This window comes from Podarcis filfolensis, assembly GCF_964270895.1.
Source record: "Podarcis filfolensis genome assembly, chromosome: 15".
Lineage (NCBI taxonomy): Eukaryota > Metazoa > Chordata > Lepidosauria > Squamata > Lacertidae > Podarcis > Podarcis filfolensis.
Genome location: NC_139618.1, coordinates 762,479 through 775,261, shown reverse-complemented (window position 1 = coordinate 775,261; position 12,783 = coordinate 762,479). Strand labels below are relative to the sequence as shown.

General features: G+C 52.1%; 1 protein-coding gene across 2 annotated transcripts in view; it reads left to right on the top strand.

The window, feature by feature from the left end:
* Window positions 1–12,396, top strand: part of DPH1 (diphthamide biosynthesis 1) — a 36,867-nt gene extending 24,471 nt beyond the window's left edge. For both annotated transcript variants that reach the window (XM_083587845.1, XM_083587844.1), the window contains exons 7-12: window positions 1,038–1,106; window positions 4,252–4,408; window positions 6,215–6,315; window positions 7,361–7,439; window positions 8,079–8,213; window positions 11,471–12,396. In XM_083587845.1, coding sequence (XP_083443971.1) covers window positions 1,038–1,106; window positions 4,252–4,408; window positions 6,215–6,315; window positions 7,361–7,439; window positions 8,079–8,213; window positions 11,471–11,584 — 655 coding nt within the window. In that variant the 3' untranslated portion in view covers window positions 11,585–12,396. The remainder of the gene's footprint in view (window positions 1–1,037; window positions 1,107–4,251; window positions 4,409–6,214; window positions 6,316–7,360; window positions 7,440–8,078; window positions 8,214–11,470) is intronic.
* The last annotated feature ends 387 nt before the right edge of the window (window positions 12,397–12,783 follow it).

Below are 12,783 nucleotides of genomic sequence, written 5' to 3'. Positions count from 1 at the left end.
AAGAACGTTTTGCTGGCAAAACAAACAGGACGCAGTAACAAAGAGCCAGATTGTGTTTACGTGTTTATACTAAAGTTCCTTGCTTGCCTTAAAAAACAAAAAAAGATATGTTTTTGCACAACGAAAACATCAAGGTGTAATAGCAAACGGAAAAGCACGATCCATTTTTAAAAATGAAAATGCAGCGTTAGCAGGAGCAGCGAGAGAGTCTGGAGGAAAGCAGCCTGAGCGGCACGGAGGGGGGCCTCTTGAGAAAGCCAGATTGGTGCAAGCGAGGCTCCTTTTGGAAGATTCGAGACAGATAAGAGAAAGTCCCTTTTTTGCACAGCGCAGTTAAACTGTGGAACTCCCTGCCACAGGAGGCTGGGAGGACCACCACCTTGGATGGCTTTGAAAGAGGATTGGATGGAGGCAGAAAGAGCTCTGGGAGGCTCCCTACCAGAATGGCTCTGCTCAGAAACGCTTCTGGATCCCAGTTACTGGAAACCACACAAGGGAACAGGACTCTTGGGTTCAAATCCTGTTGGGAGTTTTGCATTAGGGCATCTGGGTGGCCGTGTGAGAACAGGATGCCAGACTAGATGGGCCACTGTCCTTACTTTCCTTCAGAACAAATGGTGGACCTTCTTCGTGGCTGGAGAGAGTGGGTACCCAGAGGGGCTTGTTTTCAGACCCCCCTCCCTTCTTGGGGGTCTGGGGCAGAAGGCGGCCTGGTGGCCCTTCTTGCCATTGGCTCTGTGGAGCTCTGGGAACCGCCCCCCTCTTTGACTGGCCGCCACCAAGTCAGACCATTGGGCCACCTAAACAAGAGAGTGCAGCATTCTAGTCCTCATGATTCTAAACAAAGGGTTTGCTTCAGGAGGAAGCTCCCTCGGGCAGAGGCTGGCAGCAACTCCCCAGGGTTTTAGGCAGGGTCTTCCCAGCCCTGCCTGGAGATGCCCTTGGCAGTTGGACCCAGGACTCTTCTGCATGCCAAGCAGGCCCTCCTGCACTGAGCCCCAGCCCTTCCTTACCTTTCCTTTCCTTTCTGTTTCCAGTTACCTGGGAGACGGCCGTTTCCACCTGGAGTCCATCATGATCGCCAACCCAGGGATTCCTGCCTACAGGTATTGGAGGGGGGGCAGGGGGTGGGGGTCCAGGGAGGGGCTGGGGAGGGAGGTGTGGCCTGGAGATAGGAGGTGTGGCTAGGGAGGAGGCGTGGCTTGGAGATAGGAGGTGTGGCTAGGGAGAAGGCATGACCTAGAGATTGGTGTGGCTAGGGAGGAAGCGTGACCTATAGAGGGTGTGGCTATGGAGGAGGCGTGGCCTACAGAGGGTGTGGCAAAGGAGGGAGGTGTGACTTGGATATAGAAGGCATGCCTAGGTAGGAGGCGTGGCCTGGGAAAAGCATCTTGGGGGCCAGAAAGGCCTCGAGGGCCACATTCATCCCAGCCGTGTGGTTCTCCACTTTTGTAAAAGTGCCTTCCTTGTTACGGAAACTTTAATTTCCAGGGGGCTTTAGGAGCAGACGTTGGGCTGGCCTGATTAGGAGGTGGTCAGCCCAGAGGACCTGGCTCTACAACTCCCATCAGCACCCACCAGGCACGTCATAGACCAAAACCCCCAGTCCTGTGCGCCCCACCCTTCACCCTCTTCAACCCTGGGCCCCCCAACACCTGCTGCCTGCTCCCACCACAGCCCCTCGCCATCCGCTCTCCTTAGGACCCCAGCGCAGCCCCTCCACGCGGGCTGATTTCCCGCTAAATGGGCGGAACAATCTTGTTAAAGGCCGGCCTGGGAATTCAAGGTTGGGCTGAGCAGGAAGGACAGCAAACAGTGATTACCAGAAGGCAAACAGGACAGCAAACGTCCACCTTCTGCTGGGGAAGAGGGAGTTTGCGCATGGGGAGGGAACCTTCCTTCTGCTAAGAACAGAAAAGGAGCCGACTGAATCAGGCCAGTGACCCACCTGGGACAGCAAAGGGAAACCTGCAAGCAGGATTTGAACACAAGAGCAACTCTCCCCCTCCTGTGGTTTCCAGAAACTGGTCTCCAGAAGAGGGCAGGGCAGAGCGATTCTGGCTAGTGGCCCTCTCCTTCTCCCTGAATTTGTCCAAGCCTCTTTTTAAGCAATCCAGGTTGATGGCAATCACGTACCTCCAGTGGAAGGGAGTTCCACAGTTGAACAAAGTTCTTCCTTATACCTGGCCAACACTCAGCTTCATTGGACATGCACAAGTTACGGCATTAGGAGAGCGGGGAGAGAATAATTTTATAAAACCTTCTGTCACGCTGCCTCTAACTCACCTTTCCCCCATACTAAAAAGTCCACGAAATGCTACAGCCGAGTCTCTCCATCCTGGGGGCCATTTGGGTGGCCCTACTCAGAACCTTTTCCAAATCCACGATATCCTTTTGGAGTTGTGGCAACCAGAACTGTGCGGGTTTCCCGAAGGCGGTCGCTTCTTCCACAGCCCAGTGCAGGGGTCGGATCCTGCTTGCAGCAAAGTGTGTGTGCACTTCGCTCCCTGTTTCCTTTCTGCTTTCTGGCCGTGACGGCTGTGCTCCTGCCTCCTTTGCTGGAGTCGGCAAGGCCGGTTGCTGCGACTTCTGGCTAGTAGCCATGGGCCACCCTCTCCTCCTCCTACGTAAGAGCCTAAAGGATCGGGCCCATGGCTCATCCCGTCCTTCCTCCTGCCCTTGCAGCTAGCCATCCTGGCCAGTAGCCATGGGCAACCCTCTCCCTCCTCCCCCCAGCAGGAAAGGCCTGATTTCCGCAGGCGGCCACGCTCCGCTGCGCTCTCTCTCCCCATCGCCGCTTCCCTGGAAAACGGGTGATTTGTTACCCGGCTTGGCAGAGCGAATTTTAATCAAGCTGCGCCTGGGCTGGGCCGCCTCTCTGCCCCATAAAGCTGCCGTCCCCCCCTGCCTGCCGCTAACAAACGACCTGCTCAGGAATTCAGATTTGGGCGGTGGGCAGGCCGGGTCCCAGCAGAGCGGCGGATATTTCATCGGTTCTGAGCAGGGCTCATCATCGCCTCGTTTTATGGCCCCGCTCTGCCTCCAGAAGAAGGGCGGTCGGGGGGGGGAGGGCGTAATGGGAGACCCACGTTTCTGGAGGTGCTTGTCAAAATGTTTAGATTTCAGATGGGAGAAGGGTAAACTTTAGAGGGTGCTCTGGTGGGCGGCGGAAAACGGGGGGGTGTGCTCCCCCCCAACACACACACACAAAATCCCCCACCTGGTGCAGCCCCATTCCTTTAGTACAACTGCCTCCCATTCCAAAGATGTGATAAAAGCTAGAGGGATGTGCTGCTATTATTAATAATAATAATGATAATAATAATAATAATAATAATAATAATAATAATAATAATAATATGTCACCTTTGTTTTCCAAGAACCTCATGGTTCTCCTCCTCCCATTTCAACTTCACTATTGTTGTTAGCCACTCTGAGCCCAGCTTCGGCTGGGGAGGGCGGGATATAAATAAATTTATTATTATTATTATTATTATTATTATTATTATTATTATTATTATTACAACCCTGCAAGGGAGGCTAGGTTAAGAGATGGTGACTGGCCCAAGGTCACCCTGTGAGCTTCATAGCCAAGTGGGGATTTCAACCCTGTTCTCCCAGGTCCTGGTCCACCGCTCTAACCATGGTGCCGCGCTGCCTTTTAGAGCATGTGCAGAGCCCAAAGGACGTCAGAAGAGCCCTGCAGTGTTGGGCCAAAGGGGGCTTAGCAGAGACACAGCGTCCTCTTCTCACGGTGGCCGACAGGACCTGAGCGCAGCACCAGCAATTCTTCAGTTTGTTTGTTCCAGACAAAAGGCAGCTTCCTCTTGAAGCAGCCCCTTTAATCATGAGGACTAGCGTTTTGGCTCTTTTGTTTTTTGAAGGGAAAGGGCCCTGGGCTCAGTGGCAGAGCACCCGCTTTGCCCGCAGAAAAGTCCCAGGTTCAGTCCCCAGGGGCATCTTCAGATGGGAGAAGCCTCCTGTCTGACATCTTGGAGAGCTGCTGCTGCCAGTCCGTGTGGGCAGCCCTGAGCCAGCCAGACCCCAAGGCCTGACTTCAGGTGGGCAGCTTCAGGTGGGCATAGAAGACGCCACGTTCTGCGCTTGGCCCCTGTGGGAAGCGCATGGGTGGGGGTGCCGTCGGTCGGAGGTGCTGCCTGCCTGAGTTCAGGGCCTGCGTCTTTCCTTTCTCCCAAGGTGGGGGTCCCTTCCCACCAGCCACTGACCCCTCCCCTGCCCCCCTCTCTGCAGGTACGACCCCTACAGCAAGGTCTTCTCTGAGGAGCACTACGGCCACGAGCGCATGCAGAAGACGCGGAAGGAAGCCGTCCGGGAGGCGTCTCGCGCCGGAAAGTGGGGCCTCATCCTGGGGACGTTGGGGCGCCAGGGGTCCCCGGCCATCCTGGAAGTGAGTTGCTCCCTGCCTTGTCCCTTCTCTGGCGGTGGAGGGTGGAGGGTAATGGGCGGGGCCAGGAGCAAACGTGGGCGGAGCAATGCGTCTGGATTTCTCCCTTGGGTGCAGCAGGCTGGTTCCTGCATTCGCTGCTTCTCCCCTCTCCGCCCAGGGAAACTGAGACAGGACCTGAGTTCGAGGATACGGTGCAGCCAGGCAGAGCCGCCCAGGAAGGCTGCAAAACTTCCAATATGTTGTGGTTCTCATGTATGGTTTTATCTTTTTATAAACCACTTTGACGTGGGTTTGATTTTTATTTTACTTTTGTATGATAGAGCAGTATGCCAATACTTTTAGGAATAAAATGAGCTGTGGAACTCCCTGCTGACTGGGGTGCGTCTGGTGCCTTCATTGTCCAGCTTTTGGAGAATGTCGAAGGTGCCCCTCTTTGCTCTGGCTTTTGACACACAAGGTGTATATTTTTAGGGCCCACCTGTTTTCTGCCATTGTAAGTTGTTTTAAAAGGGACACGGGTGGCGCTGTGGGTTAAACCACTGAGCCTAGGACTTGCCGATCAGAAGGTCGGTGGTTCGAATCCCCGCGATGGGGTGAGCTCCCGTTGCTCAGTCCCTGCTCCTGCCAACCTAGCAGTTCTAAAGCGCGTCAAAATGCAAGTAGATAAATTGGTACCACTCTGGCGGGAAGGTAATTGGCGTTTCCGTGCGCTGCTGTGGTTCGCCAGAAGGGCTTAGTCATGCTGGCCGCATGACCCGGAAGCTGTACGCCGGCTCCCTCGGCCAATAAAGCGAGATGAGCGCCGCAACCCCAGAGTCGGCCACGACTGGACCTAATGGTCAGGGGTCCTTTTACCTTTTTAAGTTGTTTTAAAGTGTTGTTTCAGGGTTGTTGTTAATGCTGCCACCTGCCCTGGTATCTTACGGTGGACGGCAAGGAATAAATCAACAGAACCATAGAACCATCGTGTGCGAAGGAGCCCTCCAGCGACAGAGATCAAGTCATGTCCTCCCCCAGCCTCCATTCCCCCCTGGCCAGCTCCTGTCCTCATACAGAGTTCTTATTACATTCTTAGCTGGGGGGGGGGGCAGAGGGCAGGTGTCAGAGGCCGTGATGCTTCTGAATGCCATGGTAAAGGCAGGAAGCTGGACTAGACAGACAGGTCCAATCGGAGGCCTGCTGTGATAGCAGAACCTCCACACCCAGGGGCAGCCTACCTCTGTGGACCAAGCAATGGGGAACAAACAGTGGAGAGTTGCTCAAGTGCTCAGGTCCCTTTGGAGTGCCTGGTTGGCCACGGTCAGGGCGCTGGACTCGGGGGGCCCTTTCAGGAGGGCCGTTAACCGGATCCTTCAGCTAAAATAAGCCGCTTCACGACGATGGTAAATAAGTGGTGTGTATAAAATACAGTCTTACCTCGGCTCCCGAACACCTTGGGAGCCTAATGTTCCCACTCCCAAAGAATCGAAAACTGGAAGTGACTGTTCCGGTTTGCGAACTATTTTTGGAACCCAAACGTTTGACACAGGTTCCGCTGCTTCTGATTGGCTGCAGGAGCTTCGGAAGCCGCGCTTTGGAAGTCGAACATTTCAGATGCCAAACGGACTTCCAAAACAGATTCTGTTTGACTTCCAAGGTACGACTGTAAAGGAAAAGCATGCTGGAATAGAAAGTTTTTCTGCAGACAAAGAGAGAAGGAGCCTGGTGGACCTTCCTTGCAGGAGAGACATGCTTGGTGCCACCACCATTAAGGCTCCGTCTCGGGTCCCAACCTCTCTTCTCTCCATGCCCCCCCCTTGTCTGCAGCACTTGGAGTCCACCCTCCGGTCCTTGGGGCGCCCCTACATCCGCCTCCTGCTCTCGGAGATTTTCCCTGGCAAACTGCAGCTGTTCCCCGATGTTGAGGCGTGAGTATCAATGGGAGCCGTGGGTCAGAAGACACCCCCCTTCCTCTCCCCTCTTTGGCGTTCTTGGTTCTGCTCTCCCTCTTCATTTAATCCCCATAACAACCCTGTAAGGGTGAGAGAGGCAGCAACTGGCCCCCAAGGACACCCGGTGAGCTTGATGGCTAAGTGGAAGGATTCGAACCCTGGTCTCTCCCAGGTCTTGTCTGACCCTCTGACCCCTGCACCACACTGGGACACCTGAGGCCTCCTCTTCCCCCATTTCATTGTTTGTTGGGGCATTTCAGCCACTGTGCCCAAAACTGTGGGGGCAGGACCCTGTCATTGGGCAAGCTTCTTTTCTGTTTTTAAAAGCAAAGCCAAGGTTCTAGTCCACCAGGTAAGCAAAGATTTGTTCGCTTATTTATTTCATTAAAAAAATCCAAATCCTGCTTGACTGTAAAATAAACCCCCAAAAACCTCAGAAAGGAATAAAACAATGAAATTTTCAGTTAAAAAATAAACAAACAGGCACTTGCCTTTTCTGAAATACTGTATTTTTTGCACCATAACACTCACTTTTTTCCTCCTAAAAAGTAAGGGGAAATGTCTGTGCGTGTTATGGAGGGAATGCCTACGGGTGGCATGCCTACAGATTTTCCTCCTCTAAAAACTACATGCGTGTTATGGTCGGGTGCGTGTTATAGAGCGAAAAATACGCTAATTAAAAGATGTAATCTTGCCTTTCCAATAACATGAACTCCATACGCAATGGAGCAAAATGCAGAGCAAGCATTAAATAAAACATATCAGAAATCCCAGCAGCAAATGGACCCAAAGCAGGCTTGGAACAGGCAAATCTTTGCTAGGCCTTTCGTCCTCCCAGCAGCCCTGCGAGGTAGGAGAAGCTGAGAGACTGTGGCTGGCCTAAGGTCTCGCCTTCCTAGCTGGGCGGATTTGGCCCATTTGGGACCTTTTCTTCCTGGTGATTGAGCCTGGGTCCTTCTGCATGCCAAGCAGGTGCCCTGCCCTGTTGCCCTACAGCCCCTCTTCCTCTTCCTTCCTGCAGGTGGGTCCAGGTGGCTTGTCCCAGGCTCTCCATCGACTGGGGGGAGGCCTTCGGAAGACCTCTCCTCACGCCCTACGAGGTGAGTCAACGACAGCATCCGCCTTCCTCCTAACCTGAGGTGGCTGGACTCCCGCCTCCCATCATTCCCTGGGCCTTGAACCCGCAGCCCAAACCACAACAGGATTCAGTACGTTTCCGAGCACAATTCAAAGTGTTGGTGCTGACCTTGAAAGCCCTAAACGGCCTCAGTCCAGTATACCTGAAGGAGCGTCTCCACCCCCATCGTTCTACCCAGACACTGAGGTCCAACTCCGAGGGCCTTCTGGCAGTTCCCTCACTGCGAGAAGCCAAGCTACAGGGAACCAGGCAGAGGGCCTTCTTGGTAGTGGCGCCCGCCCTGTGGAACTCCCTCCCACCAGATACAACTACCAGACTTTTAGAAGACATCTGAAGGCAGCCCTGTTTAGGGAAGCTTTTAATGTTTGGTGCATTACAGTATTTTAATAGTTTGTTGAAAGCTGCCCAGAGTGGCTGGGGAAACCCAGCCAGATGGGCAGAGTATAAATAAATTATTATTATTATTATTATTATTATTATTATTATTATTATTATTATTATTATTATTTTAACAACCCCCTTCCAGTCAGAGAAGGGTCTGGAGCCACCAGGATCTTGACCCTGCCCTCCCTTGCCCTCTTTTATTCCCCCCTCTTTTCAGGCCGCCGTGGCTCTGCAACAGGTTCAGTGGCAAGAGACCTACCCCATGGATTTCTACGCCAGCCAGTCGCTGGGGCCTTGGACGGTGAACCACAGCAGCAGCCGCCAGCCACAGAGGGGGAGCCGGGAGAAGGAGGTGAGGGGCGCGGCAGCCCTTGGGGGGCTTTGCATGCGGACGGGGAGTGGGGCAGGGGTTCCTCCTGGGCACCTTCCTGGGCACAGGAGCCCTTGCACTCTGGCACTTCTGTTTCATAGAGTTGGAAGGGACCTCAAAGGGTCCTCTAGTCCAGCCCTGTGCAATGCAGGAAGTGGGGCTTTTGAAGGCCTCCCAATTCTCATAATTTGATCTGACTGGGTATCTGTATTCTGCTTTTCCAGCAGCAAATGTTGATCGCGAAGCAACAGCATTAGTTAAAAAAAAAAAAAGGCATTGCGAGCTCTATAATATCAAACGCAGCAGCATATAAATAAATAAAGCAAACAGCAACGGACTCATCAAAACAATTGATGCAATTCAGTCAATTCATAGTAATTCACAGTAATAACCAGCGGCAAAGTGCTTTCATGCTCGTTTCGAAACTGCAATCGCTGGCGGGGAAGCGTTTCTGCTCGGAGGGCCGCATTGCCTTGCAGAGCTTCCTGAGGGCCGCACGCCAGTGGTGGGCGGGGCAAGAAGCAAAAGGGGGGGCAGCAAATAGCTCTCTTTATCCTTGGACAGGAGCCGGCTGTTTTCACTGCCCTCCGCCTCTCCTCCCGCAGGCTAGGCAAGAGGCATGGGGCACCTTTGCAGCTGGGCCAGACCATGGGGGAGGGTGCAGCCTGGGGGGGGGACTTTGGGGGCCACGTAAGGTTCCCCACCCCTTACAAGAGCAGGAGGTCAGCATTATTCACTTTATCCCCCAAATTTCAGGGGGGAGCAGGGGGCAATTTCTGTATTGTAGTTCAGTCTCCAAGCACTGTCTGCTCTGGCTGGCAGCCGCTCTCCACGCTCTTGAGGGGAAGGCTCGGTCGGTGGCAAAGAGCACTTGCTTTGAGTGCAGAAGGTCCCAGGTTCAGTCCCCACTTGCGGCATCTCCAGGGAGGGCCGGAAGAAACACTCCCTGCCTGAAACACTGCAGAGCTGCTGCCAGTCAGTGTAGGCAACACTGGGCTAGATGGACCATGGCAGTCAGTAGCCATCTCACCAGTAGCCCTGCCCTTTCTGTTTGTCTATCAAGATCCCTCTCTTTCCCTTAGGGTGACGCCTGTGGCTTCTTAACTGGGACACACAGGCCTCAGGTCCCTTGTCCTGCTTGCTGGGTTGAACCTGCAGAAGGAAGCCCCATTTCTGCGGTTCCTTTCCCAGGTTCTCGCACTCGGCTCTCTGCGCTTCACTTGCAGGGTGGCATCTCCCCCTAGCGGCCAGTCAGGGTGGGGGGCCTCTCACTTTGGGTGAACTGTTTTCCATATAGTGGGAGTTGCATTAGCGCAGCGAAGGCGCAGCCAGAGAGAGGACCCAGGAGTCCTAGATCCTCGGGGTTCTTGGATCAGTTTTTTCTGTTCTATCCGCCTTCCCTGCTAACACAGATCTGGCTTCTACCATGACAGTTTCATGTGCAATGAACAATTTAAGCAGAGGTTTGATGGCCCCCTGTCAGGAGTTCTTTGGCTGTGATCCCTGCATTGCAGGGGGGTTATTTTATATATTATTAGGTTTGTAAGATCTCAGGGGGGCTCAGAAGTGTTGGACTAGATGAGATTGGGATCACATCCAACTCTACTATGCTTTGATTCTGTGATTCTATTTAATAGCTAGCAACCTCATTCCTGAGGTTGCTCAGGAAGTCTGAGAACACCCCATTCCACAAAATCAGTGCAGTCTTGCAAAATCAGTGGCTAAATTGCGAGAGATCCGGTCCCCCATCTTGGATCAAAATGCGTTGAATTGCATTTATATGCCACCTTCTCCTCCCAAGGAGCTCGTGGTGATGTGTAAACAGTTCTGCCCTCCTTGTATATGCCCCACCACAACGCTGCCAGGTCGCCTTGGCTGAGAGGCAGCGACCAGCCCCCAAATTCACCCAGTGAGTGTCATGGTCGAGGGAAGGGATTTGGGACCCTGGGGTCTCCCAGGTCTTAGTCTGATGGTGTCCGATGGTATCCAAACACAGACGTAAGGCTGATCCTTAGTCTTGGGAAGCACCATGCATAATTTGGTTATGATGATCTTAATAAAATAATAATAATAATAAAATTTTATTTATATCCCACCCTCCCCAGCCAAAGCCGGGCTCAGAGCGGCTAACAACAGTAAAAATAACACAGTTTACATAAAAAATAATCGATTAATTGAAATACGTTCTAAAATCCATTCATTCTAAAATCAATTCTATGGGCTAGAGTTCTATGAGGATTACAGAAGGAGGGGGTCCAGACTGTGCCCTGGCCAAAGGCCTGGCGGAACAGCTCTGTCTTGCAGGCCTTGCAGAAAGATGTCAAGTCCCGCAGGGCCCTGGTCTCTTGGGACAGAGCGTTCCATCTTGAATGGAGTATCCAGATACATACCAGAAAAATAGCTTTCCAAAATGTATGCTAGATCTAGCAGTACAGTGGTACCTCGGTTTACGAACTTAATCTGTTCCATAAGTCCGTTCTTAAACCAAAGTCGTTCCTAAACCGAGGTGCGCTTTTCCTAATGAGGCCTCCCGCCATCGGTGCCCTTCCACCGTTCGGATTCCGTTCGTAGACTGAGGTAAAGTTTGCTAACCGGAACACTACCGGTTTTGCAGAGTTCTTATACCGAATAGTTCGTAAACAGGGCTGTTCTTAAACTGAGGTACCACTGTATTTAAAGGTAAAGGTAAAGGGACCCCTGACCATTAGGTCCAGTTGTGGCCGACTCTGGGGTTGCGACGCTCATCTCGCTTTACTGGCCAAGGGAGCCGCCGTTTGTCCGCAGACAGCTTCCGGGTCATGTGGCCAGCATGACTAAGCTGCTTCTGGCGAACCAGAGCAGCACACGGAAACGCCGTTTACCTTCCCGCCGGAGTGGTACCTATTTATCTACTTGCACTTTGTGCTTTCGAACTGCTAGGTTGGCAGAAGCTGGGATTGAGCAACGGGAGCTCACCCCGTCACGGGGATTCGAACCGCCAACCTTCTGATCGGCAAGTCCTAGGCTCTGTGGCGTCCCGCACCACTGTACTTAATAGTCAGTAAAAGGAACCTTCCTGAGTTCCTATTGAAATTAACCCTGAGGACTGGAACCTTGCATTTCTTTTTAGAGTGACTCTGTACTCTCTGACAAGGCAGCTTCCCGTGTTCCTATTTAGATCCGCCCTCAGCTCAAAACTCTGAGGGCTGGGACCTTGCCACGGCCCCTTCAGCTTCTCAGGCGTTGACCAATTCTTGCAGGTGATCCCGGCCAAGGCCACGCTCCAGCCTGAGAAGAATGCCTGTGGGCGCTGCGACTGCCGAGAGGAGGAGAAGGAGAAGGAAGAGGTGCCGCTGCCCAGCCTTCAGCCTTGAGGCTCTGCGCCAGACCTGGGGGGTTCAGGCGGGTCCTGGGACCACACTGAGCTGTCGGGCACAGAACCGGCTTGGCAGCACCCCTGAGGAACAGCAGGGCTGGCACTCTGGGGGCACAAACACCAGCCAAGCCCAGAGGATGCATCTCCAAGGAGGCAAGCGGCCGTTGCTGCCCTGCAGTGTGGGGGCCAAAGTCTAGGCCACTGGCTCCCCAAATGGGTGGGACTAACTCCTGGGGGGCGGTGGGATCACCTAGGGGTGATAAGAGGAAGGGGGTGGCAGGGGGCGCTGGAGGAAGCCCCTCCGAGCTCATGCGCCGCTGTTTTACGATTGATCAGACTAGAAGCTCGAGTGAAACTTTTTCCTCGCTTCGTTTTTAAAGGTTTACTGTTCTTACCACTTTCAAAGCTGTTTTCCTTTGGGGATGTTTCTTTGCATTTACAATTCTGCATCGTCCCAAGATGGCCAATTATTGGTAATAGCTATCGATTTTCTTATAAACTGGTTACCGTACGTCTGTAGTAGGTGAAGGTTTGTGCCTGTTTGGCAAGTACAAACCATATGCTATAAATTTCCTTCTCCCTTATGTTTTCCATCATTAGAATGCGTAAAAGAGTTTTCATGCGTTTCTCCTGGAAGACAACACTTTATGCTTGGTAATCATTAAAAATGTTTCCAAATATACATATATTTCTATTTTTCATGCAATATTCTTTGATGCACATTCTTTTTTCAGCTCCATGATTAGAGTGGAGCATATATTTATTTTTGCCTATGTTTATTTTTTTGAAATAAATGTACAATAAATCATTGCCGTTTTCATTTTGTTATCTTCTGTAGTGGGTCATGCAAATTGCTATTGTTTATAGGATAGGGCAGGGGGCACTGGGGTGAGTTTGTGGAACCAAGGTGCCAGGGGCCCCCAAACATTTGAGAAACCCTGGTTTATCCCCAAACTTCCAGCTCTGGAGCCCTTGCACTAAGAAATGGAGGGAGTGTTTCATCTATCTCTACTTACTGTCAATCCATGTTTATGACAATATTTTATTCTCTTCCCTTTTGCACTGCTTTAAATGTGTATTCCATCCTTGACCTTCCTTTATAATGTTTTATTTTGATGTCTTTTAAGATAATATTGCTGTTTCCCGTTAATTATGTTGTTTTAAATGTATGTTCTATATATGATTTTCTTCTGTCAA